The 24,489-nt window shown below is 42.1% G+C and overlaps 2 protein-coding genes across 2 annotated transcripts; both read right to left on the bottom strand.

Annotated features, from left to right (window-relative positions):
* Positions 1-126: 126 nt before the first annotated feature.
* Positions 127-11,385, bottom strand: LOC115129386 (cytochrome b-245 heavy chain-like). The gene is made up of 13 exons (XM_029659661.2): positions 11,089-11,385; positions 10,676-10,771; positions 10,311-10,421; positions 9,957-10,041; positions 8,063-8,208; positions 4,119-4,300; positions 3,902-4,028; positions 3,695-3,787; positions 3,346-3,587; positions 2,967-3,129; positions 2,543-2,689; positions 2,310-2,434; positions 127-2,137 (listed from the first exon to the last, which is right to left on the bottom strand). The coding sequence occupies exons 1-13, from the start codon at positions 11,131-11,133 to the stop codon at positions 2,011-2,013; spliced, it is 1,689 nt and encodes a 562-aa protein (XP_029515521.1). The 5' UTR covers positions 11,134-11,385; the 3' UTR covers positions 127-2,010.
* Positions 11,386-12,909: 1,524 nt separating this feature from the next.
* LOC115129387 (endoplasmic reticulum membrane adapter protein XK-like) lies at positions 12,910-23,089 on the bottom strand. The gene is made up of 3 exons (XM_029659662.2): positions 21,989-23,089; positions 15,670-15,929; positions 12,910-15,584 (listed from the first exon to the last, which is right to left on the bottom strand). Exons 1-3 carry the CDS (start codon positions 22,336-22,338, stop codon positions 14,746-14,748), a joined length of 1,449 nt encoding a protein of 482 aa, XP_029515522.1. The 5' UTR covers positions 22,339-23,089; the 3' UTR covers positions 12,910-14,745.
* Positions 23,090-24,489: the final 1,400 nt, after the last annotated feature.

Raw genomic sequence — 24,489 nt, forward strand, 5'->3', positions numbered from 1 at the left:
CCAACTTTTTGCAGACCTTTCTGAAAGGTATCAACTCCACCATGGCTTGTTGACCAAAGCCTGTAGGGAAAGGAATGTTTTTTTTTCTAGCTGGCTAGCCAGTTCAAATAATTACTAGAACATATCTGACGTTTTGTGTTCAACTGTAGCCAACTTTTTATTAACCATAACAGGAAAATTTAACACATTACAAGGTAATTATTTACAAGTATGGCGAGCTTCTAACTTACTGTTTGTCAGTGGTGTGTAGTACTTTCAAGTATTTTTTAGGGTATCTTTACTTTACTATTTATATTTTTGACCAGTTTTACTTCACTACAATCCTAATGACAATTATGTACTTTTTACTCCATACATTTTCCCTGACACCCAAAAGTACACGTTACATTTTGAATGCTTAGCAGGACAGGAAAATGGTCTAATTCACACACTTATCAAGAGAACATCCCTGGTCATTCCTACTGCCTGTGATCTGGCGGACTCACTAAACACATGCTTCATTTGTAAATGATGTCTGAGTATTGGAGCGTGGCCGTAGCTAGCCGTAAATTAAAATAAAAAAACAATGGTTTGCTTAATATAAGGAATTTGAAATGTATACTTTTTTATACTTAAGTATATTTTCACAATTACATTTACTTTTGATATTTAAGTATATTTAAAACCAAATACTTTAACTTTTACTCAAGCCATTTTCTATTAATTAAGATATCTTTACTTTTACTCAAGTATGACAATTGGGTACCTTTTCCACCACCGCTGATTGTGAATGTGAACAAATGAAAGCAGTGGACTGCAGTTTGTCCTATTGGAGAAATTTAGAAATGGATCAATAGTAGTGGTGTCTTTTGTAGGCATTAACAGAGGCTGAGTCCACCATGGCTCGTTGGCCAACACCCATGGGGAAATGTTTTGGGGGGGATAAATGTTGAAAATAAGGTCTGTGGTAAACACAGGCTTATGAGATCTTATACATTTTGTTCTATGAGATAACCTTCATCAGCAAACATACGTTTTTGTGAATTTTGAAGCATTTATGTAATAACAAAAATTACGACAAAGCACATTAAGGCTGCAAGATGCATAAAGGTCATGTTAACGGACTGATAATATCATAGAACAAAATGTATAAGATCTTCTAAGCCTGTGTTAACCTCAAAACTCATTTTTGGCATTTATCCCAAAACCATATTCTTTCTCCATTAATTTCGCCCATAGGAATGACTGAATGAACCAGAAGTTTAACAAAGATTTTTTAAACTAACCCAAGATGGACCACAGCCTGTCATTTCCAATGGGAACAAATTAGTCATAGTGGGTGGAACAAATTAGTCATAGTGGGCAGAACAAGGAAGGAGGTGGGCAGAGCCAAGCACGAGCTAGTGAGATCCTATTGGTGCGTTCTAACAAACATTTGCATATTTCCGTTAGGGAACGCCTACTCTGAAGTGCGTATGTGCAATAACTCAATTCACCTTTGTCCTCCTTCTAAACAACACCATTTTTTACAACTTTGGCAAAGGGTAAAATCTACTAAACTTAGTCCACTCAGTTCGTAACAGATTATCTTTTTGGAACATAAAACTGTGTTGAGATCAAATGTTTCATCGATGTGAAAATGCAAGAGAATTTTGGACAAAATCCATCTCATTCCATCTTCTCCCACTGCTAGCCACTGGGCGTGGAAATGCCAAGCGGATGCTTACACTACAAACTGGCGAGCTCAATGCTGCCTGCTGCACCAGGTTATCATGACAATGGTCGCAACAACCTGGTCAAAGTTGAATGTCTCTTGCTCAGTTGCTGCCTAAGTAATTCCTATAATAAAATATGAATGCCGACAAGATACGTGGTAAAGATGGAGCTGAATTCTATGTGAAATAAATATTAGGATCGGTCATCGTCCATTGTGTTCAGATGAATGGTCTAAAAAAAATCTCTGTTGCCAATATTTTGGAAAACCAAAGATCCAGCTTTTCTTCAAGAGGAGCAGATAAAACATTGTTTTGCTCAGAAGTTCTCCTTGTTGAAGTAGAATTTGGTCTTTCGGGGATCGACATCCGTATATTTGACACATTTCTTTGACAAGACAGTAGCTAAGACTGCAGGGCCACACAAGAATGTGCCCACCACTGACCTGTGGACATTGTTAAGAGAGCAAAATATATAGTAATTTAGTCAATGTAGGGTACACACCAAGCTATATGTTTTAGAAGTAATACCACTGCTATTAACTACCAACTGCAATGTCCAAAAGTGATTTATAAGGGGAATACTGTCATGTCAAAATGTGTTATAAACAAACTTACGTCGGATTCTCTTTGCGTACTTGTTCAAACTCCTTATCCCAGTTGGGCCTGCCATAGTTGGTTTTCTGCTTCAAACCAGTGACCACATCTGTGTCCGCATCGGCATGAACCATCACATGGTTTGCCTATGGGGAAGAAAGATAGTGAACAGACGCTACCACAACTATTGCATGTCTCACAGTGGAAATGGTCATATAGATTGTTGGTGGGTGTATGTATGCTGCCCCACGTACATGGCTCTGATCCCACCCAGTGAGGTAGAGTTTGTAGGTGAGGAAGCTTCCCATGCCTCTTTCCTCCATCTCCCTCTCCAGCAGCTGCAGCAGATCTGCAAACCACTCAAAGGCATGCGTCTCTCTGCACAACCAATAGAAGTAGATCTGCAACCAGGAAGTAAACATGAGAATGTGATTTCAAACAAAGGCATGACATGCCATGCTGGTAATAGTCCATGAAAAATGAGCATGTTCACATAGATAGAATCCAAGGTTTATGTGACCTTTTGTTTAAGAAACAAAAAATGCTTGGTGTCAGCCAACAGTCAGGTGCATCATGGAATCTTTCCACTTTGTAAATGTGCTAGACTGGTTAGCACCATTAAAGCTGTCTGGTTAGTCACTTCACTGGAAAGCCATAGAGTATCAATGTGTTCCCTACCTTTCTGGTGCGTAGCTTTGGGTTGGAGTCTTTGAATTTGTACCAGATGGACTTGAGGATGGAGGCAAAGGGGGTGACTCCAATGCCAGCGCCAACCAGCATGGCAACCTCGTAGTCAAACACATCCTCACTGGCCGTACCAAATGGTCCATCTACACCCATTCTGAGGGACAGGTCAAAGGTCAAGCAATGGCAAACAGGAAGGGAGGGCAGGAAGATTTTACCAGCTAAGCCTAATTCCTATGGTTTCCAATTTAAAATCTGTGCATGTAACTTCAATTTATCACAGAAATCCTGCATTGCCTTATCCACTGAGCTGAGGATCTTGCTGCTTCAGTATAAGCCATTGTCTGCGTTTCTATAAAGAGGAGTAAATTACTTGGGTCCCTCAGCCCCCTCAGGAAGCTGCTCCACAATGCTGATGAGTTTCTGGGTCCAGTCGCCCACGGAGCGGATGTGCACACTGAAGAAGTCCTCCTCGGGGGCCGAGGTCATGGTGAAGGGGTGCCACTCCAGCTGGGAGATGGCTGGGCAGTTGAGGAAGACATACTGACCCACGTCCATCTTGAAACCGTTCTTCACCAGCTGCAGCTCCAACACTTTGGATGGTCGAATAACTATCTAAGAGAGGAGAGTTGTAGAGACAGATGTTGATTATCTTTTAATGGAATGGAAAACACAATTATTGTCAATTACAAAGAAAAGTCACTTGTTACTGCAGTGCACACCTTTCTGTATTTGACGGTCTGCATGTAGCGGATGAAGCGCAGCAAGCGCTCGCACACGTAGAGGATCATGGGACCGATCACCCACATCCAGGTCTGTAGGGAAAAGGGAACACAGGATATACAGTTTCTGAGACAATTCTCTTACCATGAGGCCTGGGATTCACAGAAGTTATTTTTGGTTGTAGGTGTCATTGAGGAATCTCTTACCTGTGGGAACCCCCCTGCAAACTGGGGAACGGGACACTCCTTAATCTCCCCCCAGTCATCTATTCGATCTTTACAGAAGGTGGCATTATGTGGTGGATTGGTGGTGGTCTGACTTCGCACGATGCGTCTGTAGACAAAAGACAAGGCCATTTACTCTTGATCCAAAACAAATATTTCTACATGAAATTAATGGGAGCTGGGACTGAGAGAACCTTACCCGGCTCCATGGATGACTAGCCCAGCGAAGAAGACGATGAAAAGGTGGTGTGTGAACCAGAAGACCTCGAAGTAGCTGCGCCTGATGACCTCCATGGATGAGGTGATTATGAGGATGAGTGACAGCGTGATGATTACGCCTGTGATCCCCGCGACGCTGGTGAACACCAGGAGAGTCGGTGTCTGAGAAAGAAGGAGCCAATCAGAATACATCCAAGTCAGTCAGATGACCTCTATGCCTATATAAGACACCTAAAATTACTCTGTGCCAGGAGTTTCTTGTGATGACCAGACCTGACTAGGATAACCTCTGTACCTTAGTTATAATAACATACAAAGCATTATAATACAGTACTATATATACAGTGCCTTGCGAAAGTATTCGGCCCCCTTGAACTTTGCGACCTTTTGCCACATTTCAGGCTTCAAACATAAAGATATAAAACTGTATTTTTTTGTGAAGAATCAACAACAAGTGGGACACAATCATGAAGTGGAACGACATTTATTGGATATTTCAAACTTTTTTAACAAATCAAAAACTGAAAAATTGGGCGTGCAAAATTATTCAGCCCACTTAAGTTAATACTTTGTAGCGCCACCTTTTGCTGCGATTACAGCTGTAAGTCGCTTGGGGTATGTCTCTATCAGTTTTGCACATCGAGAGACTGAAATTATTTCCCATTCCTCCTTGCAAAACAGCTCGAGCTCAGTGAGGTTGGATGGAGAGCATTTGTGAACAGCAGTTTTCAGTTCTTTCCACAGATTCTCGATTGGATTCAGGTCTGGACTTTGACTTGGCCATTCTAACACCTGGATATGTTTATTTTTGAACCATTCCATTGTAGATTTTGCTTTATGTTTTGGATCATTGTCTTGTTGGAAGACAAATCTCCGTCCCAGTCTCAGGTCTTTTGCAGACTCCATCAGGTTTTCTTCCAGAATGGTCCTGTATTTGGCTCCATCCATCTTCCCATCAATTTTAACCATCTTCCCTGTCCCTGCTGAAGAAAAGCAGGCCCAAACCATGATGCTGCCACCACCATGTTTGACAGTGGGGATGGTGTGTTCAGGTGATGAGCTGTGTTGCTTTTACGCCAAACATAACGTTTTGCATTGTTGCCAAAAAGTTCAATTTTGGTTTCATCTGACCAGAGCACCTTCTTCCACATGTTTGGTGTGTCTCCCAGGTGGCTTGTGGCAAACTTTAAACAACACTTTTTATGGATATCTTTAAGAAATGGCTTTCTTCTTGCCACTCTTCCATAAAGGCCAGATTTGTGCAATATACGACTGATTGTTGTCCTATGGACAGAGTCTCCCACCTCAGCTGTAGATCTCTGCAGTTCATCCAGAGTGATCATGGGCCTCTTGGCTGCATCTCTGATCAGTTTTCTCCTTGTATGAGCTGAAAGTTTAGAGGGACGGCCAGGTCTTGGTAGATTTGCAGTGGTCTGATACTCCTTCCATTTCAATATTATCGCTTGCACAGTGCTCCTTGGGATGTTTAAAGCTTGGGAAATATTTTTGTATCCAAATCCGGCTTTAAACTTCTTCACAACAGTATCTCGGACCTGCCTGGTGTGTTCCTTGTTCTTCATGATGCTCTCTGCGCTTTTAACGGACCTCTGAGACTATCACAGTGCAGGTGCATTTATACAGAGACTTGATTACACACAGGTGGATTGTATTTATCATCATTAGTCATTTAGGTCAACATTGGATCATTCAGAGATCCTCACTGAACTTTGGAGAGAGTTTGCTGCACTGAAAGTAAAGGGGCTGAATAATTTTACACGCCCAATTTTTCAGTTTTTGATTTGTTAAAAAAGTTTGAAATATCCAATAAATGTCGTTCCACTTCATGATTGTGTCCCACTTGTTGTTGATTCTTCACAAAAAATACAGTTTTATATCTTTATGTTTGAAGCCTGAAATGTGGCAAAAGGTCGCAAAGTTCAAGGGGGCCGAATACTTTCGCAAGGCACTGTATATAGAGAGAGAAATTTGTGGAGTGGTTGAAAAATGAGTTTAATGACTCCAACCTAAGTGTGTGTAAACTTCCAACTTCAACTGTGTATATATATATACACACACATACAGTTGAAGTCGGAATAAAACTATAGTTTTGGTAAGTCGGTTAGGACATCTACTTTGTGCATGACACAAGTAATTTTTCCAACAATTGTTTACAGACAGATTATTTCACTTGTCATTCACTGTATCACAATTCCAGTCGGTCAGAAGTTTACATACACTAAGTTGACTGTGCCTTTAAACAGCTTGGAGGATTCCAGAAAATTATGTCATGGCTTTAGAAGATTCTGATAGGCTAATTGACATCATTTGAGTCAATTGGAGGTGTACCTGTGGTAGGCCTACCTTCAAACTCAGTGCCTCTTTGCTTGACATCATGGGAAAATCAAAAGAAATCAGCCAAGACCTCAGAAAAAAATTGTAGACCTCCACAAGTCTGGTTCATCCTTGGGAGCAATTTCCAAACGCCTGAAGGTACCACATTCATCTGTACAAACAATAGTACTCAAGTATAAACACCATGGGACCACGCAGCCGTCATACCATTCAGGAAGGAGACGCGCTCTGTCTCCTAGAGATGAACGTATTTTGGTTAGAAAAGTGCAAATCAATCCCAGAACATCAGCAAAGGACCCTGTGAAGATGCTGGAGGAAACGGGGTCAAAAGTATCTATATCCACAGTAAAACGAGTCCTATATCGACTTAACCTGAAAGGACACTCAGCAAGGAAGAAGCCACTGCTCCAAAACCGCCATAAAAAAATCCAGACTATAGTTTGCAACTGCACATGGAGACAAAGATAATACTTTTTGGAGAAAAGTCCTCTGGTCTGATGAAACAAAACTAGGATTGTTTGGCCATAATGACCATCGTTATGTTTGGAGGAAAAAGGGAGAGGCTTGCAAGCTGAAGAACACCATCCCAAACGTGATGCACGGGGGTGGCAGCATCATGTTGTGGGGGTGCTTTGCTTGCAGGGGGGACTGGTGCACTTCACATAATAGATGGCATAATGAGGAAGGAAAATGATGTGGATATATTGAAGCAACATCTCAAGACATCAGTCAGGAAGTTAAAGCTTGGTCGCAAATGGGTCTTCCAAATGGACAATAACGCCAAACAAACTTCCAAAGTTGTGGCAAAATGGCTTAAGGACAACAAAGTCAAGGTATTGGAGTGGCCATCACAAAGCCCTGACCTCAATCCTATAGAAAATTTGTGGGCAAACCTGAAAAATCATGTGCAAGCAGGAGGAATGGGCCAAAATTCACCCAACTTATTGTGGGAAGCTTGTGGAAGGCTACCCAAAACGTTTGACCCAAGATAAACAATTTAAAGGCAATGCTACCAAATACTAATTGAGTGTATGTAAACTTCTGACCCACTGGGAATGTGATGAAAGAAATAAAAGCTGAAATAAATAATTCTCTCTACTATTATTCTGACACTTCATATTCCACAAGTGGTGATCCTAACTGACCTAAAACAGGGATGTTTTACTAGAATTAAATGTCAGGAATTGTGGAAAACTGAGTTTAAATGTATTTGGCTAAGGTGTATGTAAACCTCTGACTTCAACTGTGTGTGTGTGTGTGTGTGAGTGTATATATACTGTATATATATATATATACTGTATATATATTTATTCCAATGGCCAATAGCTGCTAGGGTAAAATCTATGGTGGAAAGCTATTTAGGGGGCTGTCAATGTTTTGACCTCTAGCTGAACCAATCCTCCCATAACAAAGTGTAAACTGATATTTTAAACTGTAGTACTGTGTGTTTTAATTGTTTGAAACTTTATGTACTGCTTTTTTGACCAGGTCTCTTGCAAAGGACATTTTTAATCTCAATGAGACTAACCTAGTACAATAGAAATCAAATTAAATAAAAATTGTAATCCGTACAGTGGTTGTAGAACGGATTGGGTTCAGGAAGGTGGTGTTTCCTGAGTCATCCAGGCTGGAAAGGGCCATGCTGAGGTCATCATACTTCCCAAGCCTGCTATTATAGTACCACTCCACATTCAGAAAATGGGCAATGGTGTGAACAGCTGCACCAAAATGAGGAAAAGAAACAGCAACATTTCCATTAGGACATATTTGTTCAACAGGATAATTCCACACCCAAATTTGACATCCATTTAGGGCAATGAAGGTTAATTAGTTGGTCTCAGCAATGTTCCAACATCTAGTGGAAAGCCTTCCCAGAAGAGTGGAGAATGTTATAGCAGCAAAGGGGGGACCAACTCCATATTAATGCCCATGATTGTGTAAAGAGATGTTTGATGAGCAGGTGTCCACATACTTTTGGTCATGTAGTTTATCTTGAATAGTACATCTCAAGATACTGGAGGAATAATGTTCCCATGTTCTATCAAAAGTGTCACATACATCGCTGTGAAAAAGTATGTCCCCCCTTTTACTAGAATTAAATGTCAGGAATTGTGAAAAACTGAGTTTAAATGTATTTGGCTAAGGTGTATGTAAACCTCTGACTTCAACTGTGTGTGTGTGTGAGTGTATATATACTGTATATATATACACTCTCTACTTTTATATGTTTGTGATACTGAATGTTATCAGATCTTCAACCAAAACCTGGTACTAAGATTAAGGGAACCTGAGGGAACCGATAACACAACAATTACTTACTTATTTCATTTATTTCATAAACAAAGTAATGCAACACCCAATTTCCCCCTTACACACATCCAGGTCCTGAGACAGAAAAGCATCCCCAAACCATCACAATACCACCATGCTTGACCGTTGGTGGAATGCAGTATATGGTTTTCGCCAGGCATAATGGGACCCCTGCCTCAGGATCTGGATGACTTGCCTTAATAGAAGGAACCATGAATTCTGCTCTGTATCAGATAATTCTACAGGAGAATGTCAGGCCATTCGTCTGTGAGCTGAAGCTAAAGGGCAGCTGGATCATGCAGCAAGACAATGATTCAAAATACACAAGTCTACAAGAAAATGGTTAAAAAGCAACAACAAAATATATGTTTTGGAATGGCCTAGTCAAAGTCCAGACCTGATCCCAATTGAGATGTTGTGGCAGGACTTGCTTGAAATGTCACTGAGTTAAAGCAGTTCTGCATGCAAGAGTGGGACAAAATTCCTCCACAGCGATGTGAGAGACTGATCAACAACTACATTTGGTTGCAGTCATTGCAGCTAAAGGTATCACAACCAATTATTGAGTGTAAGGTGGCAATTACTTTTCACGTAGAGGCATTGAGTGTTGCATAACTTTGTTAATTAAATAAATAAAATAAGTATATATTTTTTGTTATATGTAAACTCAAGTTCCCTTTATTTAATACTAGGTTTTGGTTGAAGATCTGCTAACATTCAGTATAAAAAATATGCAAAAGTAGAGAATCAGAGAGGGGGCAAATACTTTTTCACGGGACTATATGTTTTCTAAAGGCTGGGTTGTTTCCTTTGTCCTTCTTGAAACAGACTTTGTGAGGGCTCTAGTCTCTCCGAGGTCAGGACTTTCCCATATAACACAATACACCCTAAGTCAATATTTAGCTTCAGTATCCCTTTATCTAGCATAAGTCAAGGGGTGAAAAAGACAAAGATAGTATTATTGCATATGCCTTCCCCACAATGAGAAAGTGTCATATTTTGTGGTGACTAAATAAAACTGGTAACAATTTCACATAAATCTTGCATGTTTCATAAGTACTGTTGACTAAAATTGAGTAGAGTATTTATCTCTGCAAAAGGCTTCAGGTTAGGGGTTTTCAGCTGCTTATCTGACCAGCAAGCAAGTGTTCCATACCTGTCATCAGCCCAATCATGTAGGCCACCAGCTTGTGGAAACTGATATTTTTGTCCAGCTGTTTTCTCATAGTTCGCCCACAGCACTAAAACAGCAACACAAGAATGTTCAAGAAAAATCATAATGAAGATGACAATCAAAGTTAATTAAAGGCCATGAACCTTTATCATCTATTAGAAAAACAATTCAACTATACAAGTCTGTTCCATTATAGGTGTCATCAGACAATATGACTACGCAGTCATTTACAGAACACAGGGAATTACAGCCACATTATTCTCTGATGACAAATTAGACACTTGCACAATGAACGTCCCCACCCTTGGCCCAGCCCTTGGCACTAGAAAGTCTTACCATGAAGGAGCCTCGAATGAGAGACAGCAGGTTACGACACACGGGCAGCAGAATCAGCAGGCAGTTGAAGTTGAGGACGGCTGCCGGGGCTCTGGCCCAGGCCAATGCAGACTGAAAGCCCAAAGACACCCATGTCAACCTGTGTAATGTGTTATCCTATACATACTATCTTTGACATCTGTCCTATCATTAGGAATGGTGTACGCTACAGGTAGACCTCAAGTAAAACTGCAATTATATAGAATTTAAAAACTCAACGGACATCGGAAAATTGCATACTTGTCCTATTTAAGTCAAATGCATGGATCATTGAGCACATACTATGTTTATACTACCTAAGGCCTAAATAATATGGTAAGACTCACCCCTAAAATGTGGCGCGTGTAGAAAAACTGATCCCCCAAGTCGTAGAAGAAATAGAACCAGAGGAACAGGAATATATTGATGGCCATCCAGACCACCTGTAAATCCAGCCAGGAGGAGGTCATTACCCAAACAGCAGGATCGTGACTATTGTATGTTACTTAATTGTATTTATTTATTTATTTATTTTTATTACTCTTAAAAATAACATATATTTTAGGGTTTCAGTAAGGCTAACCCTAGTTATATTATTTTGTGCATTTGGAGAGATATTGCGCATCTGGGTCATCACTCAGATAGGCTTTGTCTGGCAGTCCAGATTACAGCCCAAATTGTTTTATCTCATTCATTTACATTATAGAATAACTGTAGCCTACACTGTCGAAGATGATTAAGGTAATAATCATATTCTTACCAGTATGAAGGATGACAGTCCATGGTTAATTATCCAGTTGCCCATTTTGAAGGACTTTCGCCATCCACCAGTGACGCTACTGGTCTTTACATCGTTACCTGTTGTTTTTATGTAGCGTATGTTCACACCCCGCCTATTTAAAGTCAGTCACTAGTCCAAAGTCATGACATGAGGAAAAGTACAGTCCATAAAATTACATTACTCAATGAGTAAAGTAATCCTTTGTGTTTGTTGAAAGCGAAATGTCAGCATGTCATTCATCGCGTCTGTGGAATGAGGAAGAATTGTATTTTTTTGACTGAATGTTGCTGGCTCTTGGGCTCCAAGAAGAGGGCGGTTTTTTGGACAATTGAGAAAGAGCCAGTCCGCCCGACTATATCCATCTCTGTCTGCATCCATAGGTCTCACGTTAACTTTCCCATGGCTCTATATGTTTTTTGGAAAGCAATATCAAGGGTACTAGTACATTTTTTAAAGACAAAATATGATTTATATTACATCATTTTAAAGTAAAGTAACAATGCAGTGGTTAAGACACTATCTTCATATATTCTATAATATGGGCTTACTTTCGAAAACAGTGGCGTACCGCAGTTTCGCGGGCCGAGCCAGGTCTGGTTCATCCCAATTGTTTTAAGTGAAAGACGGACAATTTATGTCAGCCGGGCAAGTTGAGCCTGCTCTGTGGTTGTCCCATTAGGCAGGGGATTTTTTAATACGTTTTTTACCTGTTACACTGGGATAGCAACTTTTGCGTCAGGGTGAGCAGAGCACGAGCCATTTCATCCTGTTGCTCCGGCCGAGATACTGTACACTGGGCTGCCTGTGTAAACGCAGCCAAAGTGATACATCAGTTGCTAAACGGTTTAATATGGGCTATGATGAAAATAGAGTTTTCTAATCAGGTCACATAGTTTTAAAGTCCTGGAAAACACCTTGCCCTGAAGGGAGGATGTAAACCCTGTAAAACTGCATAAACTGTGTACTTTTTCATATGAATTCTATTTAAAAACTAGACTAACAGGGGACTTTCCATGACACAGGCAACTGTGATTGGTCAATAGAACTAACAGGGCTGTGCTTGCTTTAAACAGGGTTGCATCATGTAGGCCCAGGAATGGGAATGGCCTGTGCCCAAAACCCTGAAGTTATATTCAGTCTAGCCTGTCATTACTATTTGTCGATTTGATTTATTCGTCAATAATGTTGGATTTAAAAGGCCTAGGTATCCTAGCCAACCGAAGTTTGAATAGAAACCACATTTTATCTTAACACAGATCAATTGGCTTAGGCCATAAACACAGTATGATTGATTTGCAGTTTTCAGTTTTAAAAGCCCATCTGTCATAAATTGTCCTTCTTTCTCTTAAACAATGGGGATGACCCAGAAAGACAAGTTCCAGGCTAGTTCTTCTGGAATTCCTTCCCGTTTTTCACCAACAAAATAACAGTCTTTCTCTCTCCTAGCTGGGCAACTTTAGAGCAGGCTCAACTTGTCCAACAGCTCAGTTCACTTGCCCCAGGCAATAGTGCAACCCTTAAGGTCCCTGCTACAACTTGGTTCAGGAGTTTTGCCAAGGGACCTGTGGTGCCAGCGCTGATGAACACCTCAGAGCGTTGGGCCAATAAACGAAAGGTTGCTGGATCGAATCCCAGAACTGTCAAGGTACAAATCTGTATATTTCAGTTGAATGCATTCAGTTGTACAACTGACTAGGTATCCCCCTTTCCTTTCATGTTTACCTTCCTATCTATAAAGGTTTTTCGGAAAGCTATACCATAGGCTACTAATTATAATAATTAACGACATAATATGATATATATATATAACAGCATTTTTTATTCAACAAATTTACATTCAAGTAACAATGAAAAAGATAATGCACTTAAACATACTATTGAAACAGACCATACAAAACAAAAACAGGGATTAAATGCACTTCAATGCTACAGACATAAGGTACCAATAAGGCATCAAGTTCTTTATATTAAGTCCTCATTGAAAGTAAAAAGATATGTTCTGAATTGCATTTAAATTACAATATATTTACAAGGACAGTGTGATTACATAAGATCTATTGGCTCTTCAACCCACTTCAAAAGGATCACTGTCAGACTCAATTAGCCTTTTAACCACTGTGTTTGCAAAGGAAAAAAATGAAGGGCAAACTGATACTACACTGAAAAAAAATATAAACGCAACATGTAAAGTGTTGATCCCATGTTTCATGAGCTGAAATAAAAGATCCCAGAAATGTTCTGTATTTCTCATAAAAGAAGTGCACAGATTTGTTTACATCCCTGTTAGTGAGCATTTATCCTTTGCCAAGATAATCCATCCACCTGACAGGTGTGGCATATCAAGAAGCTGATTAAACAGCATGATCATAACACAGGTGCACCTTGTGCTGGAGACAAACAGCCTCTAAAGTGTGCAGTTGTCACAATGCAATGCCACAGATTTCTCAAGTTGAGGGAGTGTGCAATTGGCATGCTAACTGCTGGAATGTCTACCAAAGCTGTTGCCAGATAATTTAATGTTAATTTCTCTACCATAAGCCACCTCCAATGCCATTTTAGAGAATTTGGCAGTACGTCCAACCGGCCTCACAACCACAGACCACGTGGAACCACGCCAGCCCAGGACCTCCACATCCGGCTTCTTCACCTGTTGGATCGTCTGAGACCAGCCACCAGGACAGGTGACGAAACTGAGGAGTATTTCTGGTCTGTAATAAAGCCCTTTTGTGAAGAAAAACTCATTCTGATTGGCTGGGACTGGCTCCCAATGGGTGGGCCTATGCCCTCCCATGGCTGTGCCCCTGCCCAGTAATGTGAAATCCATAGATTAGAGTCTAATTCATTTAGTTAAATTGACTGATTTCCTTACATGAACTGTAACTCAGTAAAATCGTTGAAACTGTTGCGTTTACATTTCTGTTCAGTATAATACAAACCATTCATTGCAGTGGGTGGAGTGGGGTATGAGGAAGGTAGCTCGGATTTCATCTAACCTTTTATTTCCCCCATCTTACATATGGGCGTGCAGATGAAAAAGAACCCTAATGCAACATCTGGAGTTTGTTCATTAAGTAAACCCCCAAGAACGTAAGCAGGGGAAGTCCCAGTTTAAAGGGCAAATCAGTCCTCTAGGGCCGGAGACACTTGGCATGCTTCCCACACACCTGGCCCCACTGTATCTGACCCTGTGCTGCTCTCTCAAGGCTGCCTTTGTGCATCACACCGGCATATCTTAACAGAGTACATTCTTTGGACTCCCTTGACCCACTGTCTCTCTACCTGTACAGTAGATGTCCAGTACAAACGGTGCACTCGTCAGTAACCCATTTCCCATTCAACAACACTGATGTAACATTGTCTATATCATGGCTTATCTTTTTAAGTCCAAGGCTCTGCGTGCACGTGTTATTCTAAAACGAGCAGCATCGATAAAATCATGGCACCAATTTGAAATGCGCTTAGCTAACCACTTGAGACCAACTTGTCCTCTGTGCACCGCAGTACAGAATGAGCTGCTCTGTCCATCTCCTAATCTGCACCACTCACAGTATAACAGTCCTGAGTGTACATAGCCATTAGTTCAGTAGCTGCACCAAGCAGTGGCCCCATATCATCAAATCACCATGTGGGGCCTTCTCAAGCCGCCTCCATGTCTTCAACGATTGCCGTCTCGTGCTCCCCCAGCTGGCTGGTGAGGTCAGGGGGTTGCAGGTCTGGCGGCTCCAGCGGCACCAGCACCATGGTGGCAGTGGTGGAATAGGAGTGGGGTTGCCCCTCCCCCGCTCTCCCCACACCCCTCCGACAGCAGCAGACGCAGGCCAGGCAGTCGTGCACGTTGTGCCTGAAGAGACGCCGGCACGGGTGGCAGAACTGGTAGAAGAGTAGCATGAAGAGCACGGCCAGGCTGTAGCAGATGAGCAGCTGGGCCACCAGCAACGGGGCACACACATACGAGTAGAAGTCTGACTTGTAGAAGTACCAGAGGGCGATGAGCACGCTGTTCTCCAGGAAGCGTCCGCCGTAGTAGGCGGCCAGGCGGCCCCAGTGCTGCTTCATCTCGATGAGGTCGCGGTGGCCCAGGTCTAGCTGCACGGCCGACCAGCAGAAGACGTTGATGCAGGCGTATAGGAAGGTGACCAGCGACAGCACCACCGTGGTGCCCAGCTTGCTGAAGTTCTTCTCCACGTTGTCGGGCAGCGAGGCGCGTCGAGCCCAAAACTCAGCCCAGGGCTGCAGGAAGAAGAAAAGCAGGTTGCCCAGGCCCACGAGGATCACCCAATAGGTGAGCGCGGAGCTGAACAACACCAGGGAGGTGACGCGTGTGGCGATCTCCAGGCCCCGCCACAGGATCATGCAGAGGTAGGCCGCTGGGCGCAGCCGCACCTTGTAGTCGTCGTAGCGGATGTTGATGGCCAACACGCTGCACACCAGGGCCCCGTAGGTGATGGAGATGAGGCAGATGACCATCAAAGTCACTGGAATGAACACAGAGACAAAAACACTCGTTAGACCCTCCAAAACAGCAGCATTCGCCATGAATGCCATCAAGAGGACTCTTACGTCTGATAGGGAGGAAGTACTTCTCCTGGATGTTGGCATACAGCTGCAGGGTGAGCTGGGGGGTGGATCCCAGGAAGGCCTGGATGACGGCGGTGCGTTTGAAGGCGTTACGGTGGGTGGCGAGCTTGCGCTCCGAGTGGCCGATCTCCCACTCCATGGGTGTGGCCTGGTCCTTCTTCAGCTTGATCTTCCTGGAGATGGTCACATACGGCTCCTCCTCTTTACCCGCTTTGAAGTAAACCACCAGAGCCTCAAAACACCTGAGGAGAAAAGGAGAGAATGGAGTAATACCACAGCCACCAGAGGGCAGTACAGGCTGACAAAAAAAAACTAAGATTGGAAGTAAAAAAACAATCACATGATTTGCATTATCATTCAATATTTTCATCAATAAATATTACATTTAGCTTCATATTTAAAATGTTTTAAAAAATGCAACATTGCTATATGGCTCCACCAGAGCTAAAAAATAAACTGAGTCTTTGACACTGCGTGTACAAAACATTAGGAACACCTGCTCTTTCCATGACAGACTGACCAGGTGAATCCAGGTGGAAGCTATGATCCCTTACTGATGTTACTTGTTAGAGCCACTTCTATCAGTGTAGATGAAGGGGAGGAGACCGGTTAAAGAAGGATGTTTAAGTCTTGAGACAATTGAGACATAGATTATGTATGTCAAGTGTGTGCATTCAGAGGGTGAACGGGCAAGACAAAATATTTAAAGTGCCTTTGAACAGGGTATAACAGAAGGAGGAGTTGCGACTCAATATTAGGAAGGTGTTCCTAATGGTTTGTACACTCAGTGTATTCAGTACTGAAACCTAAGTAGTGCGCTCCCTTCCCCTTCACAGAGGTAAATGACAGAAAGAAGTTAACACCGCACACAAATAGCACCAACATAGTAGTAGTACCAGTGCAGTGGATAGCTGTATACAAGGCAATCCATAACTTCTAAGCCAGGGATCATCAACTAGATTCAGCCGCGGGCTGTTTTTTTCTTGAGTGGATGGTCGGTGGGGCCGGAACATAATTACTAATACTTTGTAGACTGCAAATTGATTGTAAGAAGCCCAAACATATGTTTGACTAAAACATAATCACTACAAACTTTGCATGCGATCACGTCGTCTGTCTATTATGCATGAGACTACTTCGTAAGAGATTTCTTAAATTAAAATCACTTGGAGCAGATTTCCAGTTTTTTTTTTTTTTTTACAACAATGAAAATTCCACACAATATTTTCAATTTTTTGTTCAGAAAACTAGGGAGGCCAAATTAAACCATCTACAAACCAAATTCGGTCTACGGTCCACCAGTTGGGGAACCCTGGTCTAAGGTATTCACACTCAAGCAAGTAAATCACACAGTGTTTGTCTTGTCTTTCAGACCAAAACATCTACTTTGGACATGGGCTTAGAGGAGAGAACATAGACAGGCTAGCTACTAGTAGTCTCTTCCTGCTAGCTCAGCTGTGGGCTGCTACAGGACACCACATCCAGCCGTCAGCCATTTACAGACGGTGGCTGTTGTTGTGCTGGTGGAATCACTTTCGCTGTGACCTTACAGTGCACAACCAAAACAAGAGCCTCTCGTCTGACTTCAATTCTCTCGGAACCGAGAGACATTTGGGAGGGGCACAAGCCACCCCTCATCTCTCCAGTGGTACTACTGGTAGCCTATGCAAAAAAACTGCTGGAGAGTTTTATGACTGGTCTACAGATGGGAGGCGGTAGCGGTCACAAGACTATGATTTTCTGATTGATTTCCAGGGAAGCTTGGCATTATAATGCAGCTAAGAATGCATGCTGGAGTCAGACCAGCCAGACAGAAATTCAGGTTCTGAATGACTAAGAAACAATGTATTTCACTTAGAGGAAAAAGCACAGCTGTGGAAAAGGTTGGTTGACAGAATCAATATGCCTGATGTTCACAGCAGCATCTAAATGGTACCATCAGGCGAAGCAGAAAGTGCCTACTGCCGGGTAATTACTCCCTGGCCATAAAAATCACTTTGCTCTCTGCTTAGGCTACCAGTACTTGTAAAGAGTACAAAGTAAAACATACATGCAATAAGGAACTACCTTAAATCTGTAGTAGCTTCATCCATTTTGGGACTTACAAATTAATGATATGTAGCCTACCCAGAGATTCTTGAATATAACTTACAAATGCCTCATGAGCGTAGTTCAACTGTCATACCCCATCAGAACCCAAAATATAAGCCTGTTTTACTCCAATGTAAATAAACATTGTTTAGCTTTATAAATGTATATCATGGATGGTCGAGTCCTGGCATCCATAGCTCTGTCTATGAATTTGAGTGGTTACATTTCTCCAGCCTCATTCCTCAGCTTTTTAGCAAAACAGTAGCGGTGAGATTGCTTTTTATTGTTTCAACTGCTGATTGCCACTTTAAGACATGTGCTGCAGTTCAAGCAACCGTTGCCGTGGTCTTTCATCAAAAATGCACACAGGGTAGTTTCATCATCAGGAAATCCTCTCAGCATGCTCCTTGAGAGACAGTAGAGACTCTCACCTCGTTCTGGTTAACAACCGTGATTTGGCATAACACCCACAAGATGCATTGGGGCTAAGGACATACAGACACCAACCTTTCTTCGTTGTCTGTAAACATCGTTTCAGTGCTGCATGCTGGGAAAGGGAGATTGCTATCAACTAAGTATGTAGCTACTTCTGCCTCAGGGGAGGAATATATTCTCTCAGAGACAAGCTGTGACAAGGTCCACTCATGCAGGGAACCAACCTGAAACTACAGGGATTCCCAGATGGCCATGTTTCACAACATCTTGTCAACAGATTATCTAAGATATAGATTGCCAGACACATTCATATAGTGAAACTGTACTTTGTGTTAAGTTTACAGATATGCGAGTAACAAGACAAACACTACCCTGTGAGGTAGAGTCCTTGCCTATTACAAGGTAAAGCAAGCCATGCAGCCAGCAGCATTTCAACCCTTGGTCGGAGTTGCTAAGAAACCTGCTATATCGAAATGCGTCAACACCGATAATGATCTGTGATTTTATCATCCACCAAACTCCACAGGAAGTGCACAGCTGATAAGAAAAAAAAGTGTTATTGTCACATACACTACAGAGGTTCAGTGAAATGTGCTGTTTTACAGGGTCAGCCATAGTACTACCCCGCCCCTGGAGAAAATTAGAGTTAAGTGCCTTGCTCAAGGGCACAGAGATTATTTTCACCTTGTCGGCTCAGGTATTCAAACTAGCGACCTTTTGGTTACTGACGCAACACTAACCGCTAGGCTACCTGCCGCCCCAAGATCAGCGCAAAGCTCAGATGGGACAGTGGGAGTAACTAACTAATGCACAGCTGTTTCTCTAGTGCAGGGGCCTCCAACAGGTCGATTGCGAGTTACCAGTACCTTGCAGCCCACCTAGGAGTAGCTCGCCAAACAATTCTGAAGTATATGCAATTTTCACGTTCTACCGCAAACTGACATAAACAAATCTCCCAAGTAGGCTATCAGACACCGCAAGCAGACAGAAGAATGTGCCTATTTGAAAACTATATAAAAAAAGTGTAGCTCGCAAGATACTTTTTTAAAAAGTAGCTCTCATACCACAAAAGGTTGGAGACCCCTGATCTAGTGCCTCTCTGTTTGACACAGTTAACCATCCACTTAGAAATAAAATAGGGTTTGAGGCAGGGAGTTAATGATATGAAGCTTCCTGCCCAAGGGAACTACATCTCCAGACAAGCCAACCTCCAGAGTATAATTATCGAACTGTGTAGCTGTAGCACAACAACCCTGAAACCAAACCTTGATCTGGTTCTACTGGAAACTGAAGGGCTGCTTCTCACTGGTTAGCACAGTGAGGGAGTGGGGGAGCAGGGCTGTTAACAGTGTGCCAATGTCATGTGCTGGCTTGGCAAATGCCTGCTAGTCAGTCACTTGATTTGTCATAAAGCTGTGGTGCTCAAGTACTATTTGAGGAGGTCTGGTCACAAATTTCCTAGGTATTAAAGGATGGATAATGTAATTTATCGACATAGCAACAAACCTAGTAACCTCAAACTGTTCACACCCCTTTAGCTGGAAGAGAGAAAATGTTGCAGTTTTAAAGCTAATTTTCTGCAATTCAATGCATTCTTCCATGTCTTATGTGTGTTTATATGATACCATGGGTTGAAGCACAACCAAGTTTTTAAAAATGACAAAATCTTCCTTGTCATTTTTCTTTCAGGGCCCGCCGCCCTTATTGACCCCATTCTGGATCCGGTCCACCAGTTGAGTATGGGGGCCATAAAGGGTGCAGCCAGTACAGCCAAAGAGATCATGATAAAAATGACCTTTGAATTGACAAGATATGCGCTGTAAAAGTAAGGTATTCTGGGATGTATTCTAATCTTAGGATATATTAAATCTCTAAAACATTTAACAATTTAAAAAACATTGATAGTGTGTTTTCATGCAGTAAATCTGCTACTCTAGAGGAATCTGGAGGGATATGACACAGGTCACTGCTTCCACATCCCAGTCAGAGGCTCCACTAGAAATTTGAATACTTGACACAGTGGTTTCTTCCACACATGGCTGATAGTCACACTTCACTAAATGGATCACATTCACCTCACAGATTCAAGGCAGTTCCTTGATGTGGAAAATATTCAATGCAGAACGACAATAATGAATTATAGGAAACACTATTATTCTACTTTTCTGGGTCTTTTGTTATCTGTAATGTTATCCATTGTACACCATATGGAATGGTAAGCCACGCAGACCTAAAGACAACATGCCAAAGGCCTACTTCTTGCAGTGTTAAAGGGCCACACCCTCAGCTATCTACAAGGCCTACGGTGTAGAGCTGGGATGATAAACCGACAATTATCAACACCGACCACTTATCGCAGACATTTTGCTGATGTCATTTATTGTAGAGAAACATGACATTTGAAATTAAATAAGTTTGCTAATATGGGTGATTGTTAATGTGACAATTTATGGCTACAACCATCAAACTACTAGTAGTTTAAAAGATTAATAGTATATTTGCACATTAATGTTATATACTTATCGTTAACACATCAATTCATAGTGCTATGGATTTTTGCCCATATCGTCCAGCTCTACTACAATGGATCAAATATGAGTCAAATCCAAGAGTAAAATCCAAGGTACGGTTGACAAACCAAAGCTCACCAACAGTGTCACTCAAGATATGCCCCGTTTCTAAACAGCTACCAAAGACCCTTGAACTTTATTTTGCAAGTGACAAATGGCTCACGGTTTGTTCAACAGGTTTAGCTAAGAGTGATTTGTATTTAAAGAATGAAGTGAGGGGACTTTCAGCGTTTGAGCAGCATTGGAAGCCATCAAAGGGTGGGCATTTCACACCAAAACAAGAGATAAGGTTCTCTAATTTCAGCCAATTAGATATGTGAAACAAATTAAATAAAAAGTGTCTCATCAAAACGAAGACATACATTTCTGTATACCAATGGCATTGACCTCAAATGGGGCCCCACTCCTTACAACTTGTCACTTTGCACTGACAGCTCAAACACCCAATTAGAAGTGGGTTGACACCAAGAAGCAGCTGTATCTACAGTAGACTACACGACTGGCATGTCTGACAAAGGTGGAAATGAGAGGGTCCATCTGAACATTTACCCACTGCACATCTGGTCAAACAGGTTTGAAGAGGCAGGAAAACACGGCCTAATTTATAGGATAACTGAGTAAAAATTGTAGAGCGTTTCCTAGTATGCCTGCAGTACTGTAGCGGGAAAGAAAGTCGTTTTGTGAGGGCTCATGAGTGCAGTATGTTGCAAATACTGCGTCCAAATTAAGTATTTTTTTACTGCCTTAATTTTGCAGTACACTGCAGTTGTTTAATTACTGCATCCAAAACACCACAGTCAACTGCAGTTACTGCACTTTTACTGCAGTGTCAAAACAATATTTTTTGTAAAGCGTGGGTATAGTGTTCTACACTATGTCAGGCAGTAGAACGCTCATATATAAACCATTTTACACATTACCCTCTCTCCTTCGAGAAGCATCTTCCCGCACAGTCCCACCTGACAACAGGTACGCTTCCCCAACACCCCCAAATTGGAATGATCTCACCAATGTAGCCGGAGAGAGAACAGCTGATTTGGGGGCAAGATTCTACTGTGCAGAGGTGAGCGCTCTACTGCCTGTACCACGAACGCCTGGGCGGCAGTAGACAACTCACATTACAGTACAACTCAGCACTATGCTTCAAGTCCTAGTTGCGGTCCGAAGCTACTCAGCACCGTGATTACTTGTGGTACTATACCTACCTAATAAGTGGGCCCAGGAGTAGTAGATGCAAGAAGAGGACGAGGGGGCGGTCTCTTCCTAAGTCTCTATGAATGAATGTCAGCGCCAACTGAGTCAATACAGCGGGCACCAACATGAAGGCGATGGTTGACCCCATCCAGATGTCGTCATCGCTCTTGTGGTAAACGTTGCAAAGCACCGCTGCGCAGACAAACTCTGCACAATACAACAATGTGGCCAACACCACGCTGAAAGGGGGCTGAATGTTACTGTGGTTGACAACCAACATGACTCCATTTTCAGAGGCAGATTCATGGTGGGATTGCTCGACGTCAGAGATATTTTCGACGTGGTCGTCCTCTTCTGCCATGGCCCTCTCACTGAACAAAAACAACGTCAGATAATTGAGAACTGTAGGGCGGATGGATGGCTCCGTTTTAGGCAGGAAAGTAGGCTATGGATTGCAGTGTCACATTGTATCCTTATTCAGACATAATGTATCAATTTCTTCAAACAAATAAGGTCAGTTTTATCATTCATGAACATATAAAGTTTGTCAAACAACGTCTACAATTGTTTCCTCGTTGAATGTTTGCTTCGGTAGGTCCTGTGTTTTCGTCAAATTTCAATACACAACAATAACTCGTTACAGTTCAGCATGACGCGCTTTCTTGTGCTTATTTTCATTCCGTTTACAGACAGTTTCGACACCATGGCCACTATAAAATAAAAACAGCATCGTATCTCTCCGGTAGCCTTCCAAGTCAAGACCGGGTGGTTGTACGTGTAAACACCAGTCATTGTCAAAGATTTGCATTGCGCTCGAAACTTTCTTTGCCAAAGACATGCATGCAGCTGCTGTCCGCCTGCAAATGTTGTGCTCAGTGCCCCCCATTTACCCCCAAAGCGACGTCAAATGTTGTATCCTTATCAACACCGAAACAATCCGTCCACTGTAGTGTCCCATTGCAAATTTGAATGTTTTCGTTAGCTCCGCTAATGATCAAGAAAGCAAAGCATGTGTCTGAACAGGTCTCCTATTTTTTTTCTATTTTTGTTTTCTTTCTATGGAAGTGTTTGTAAGGTAGGGGCAGTGCTACCGCTCTCAGCCCCTGGGTCCTAGGCCCGGTTGGCTCCTTCTTCTATGACATAATGGAGGTCCCCAAACAATCGTGTAACTGTATGCCGCCACCTACTGTGCTGGAATGTACGATCAATCATGATCTGCCCAATTCTGCACAACCAAAATTATTTAAAACAGTTTTAGAACACCAACTCATTCAAGGGTTTTTCTTTTCTTTATTTAGACTATTTTCTACATTGTATAATAATAGTGAAGACATCAAAACTATGAAATAACACATATGGAATCATGTAATAACCAAAAAAGTGTTAAACAAATACAAATATGTTATATTTCAGATTCTTCAAATAGCCACACTTTGCCTTGATGACAGCTGTGCACACTCTTGGCATTCTCTCAACCAGCTTCATGAGGTAGTCACCTGGAATGCATTTCAATTAACAGGTGTGCTTTCTTAAAAGTTCATTTGTTTTCTTTCTTTCTTTGCGTTGGAGCCAATCAGTTGTATTGTGACAAGGTAGGGGTGGTATACAGAAGATAACCCTATTTGGTAAAATACCAAGTCCATATTATGGCAAAAACAGCTCAAATAAGCAAAGAGAAATGACAGTCCATCATTACTTTAAGACATGAAGGTCAGTGAATACAGAACATTTCAAGAGCTTTGAAGGTTTCTTCAAGTGCAGTTGCAAAAACCATCAAGCGCTATGATGAATCTGGCTCTCATGAGGACCGCCACAGGAAAGGAAGACCCAGAGTTACCTCTGCTGCAGAAGATAAGTTCATTAGAGTTAACTGCACCTCCGATTGCAGCCCAAATAAATGCTTCACATAGTTCAAGTAACAGACACATCTCAACATCAACAGTTGAGAGGAGACTGCATGAATCAGGCCTTCATGGTCGAATTGCTGCAAAGAAACCACTACTAAAGGACACCAAGAAGAAGAAGAAGAGACTTGCTTGGGCCAAGAAATATGAGAAATGTGTTCTTTAGTCTGGAGTCCAAATTCAAGATTTATGGTTCCAACTGCCGTGTCTTTGTGAGATGCGGTGTGGGTGAACGGATGATCTCCGTATGTGTATTTCCCACCGTAAAGCATGGAGGAGGAGGTGTTATGGTGTGGGGGTGCTTTTCTGGTGACATTGTTTGTGATTTATTTAGAATTCAATGCACACTTAACCAGCATGGCCATCACGGCATTTTGCAGCGATACGCCATCCCATCTGGTTTGGGCCTCCAGGCTGTGTAAGGGCTATTATATCTAGAAAGAGCGTGATGAGTGCTGCATTAGAAGACATGGCCTCCACAATCCCCCGACCTCAACCAATTGATAGGGTTTGGGATGAGTCGGACCGCAGAGTGGAAAAGCATTCCAGGTGAAGCTGGTTGAGAGAATGCCAAGCGTGTGCAAAGCTGTCATCAAGGCAAAGGGTGG

The sequence above is a fragment of the Oncorhynchus nerka genome, linkage group LG5, assembly GCF_034236695.1.
Source record: "Oncorhynchus nerka isolate Pitt River linkage group LG5, Oner_Uvic_2.0, whole genome shotgun sequence".
In the NCBI taxonomy this organism is placed as follows: domain Eukaryota; kingdom Metazoa; phylum Chordata; class Actinopteri; order Salmoniformes; family Salmonidae; genus Oncorhynchus; species Oncorhynchus nerka.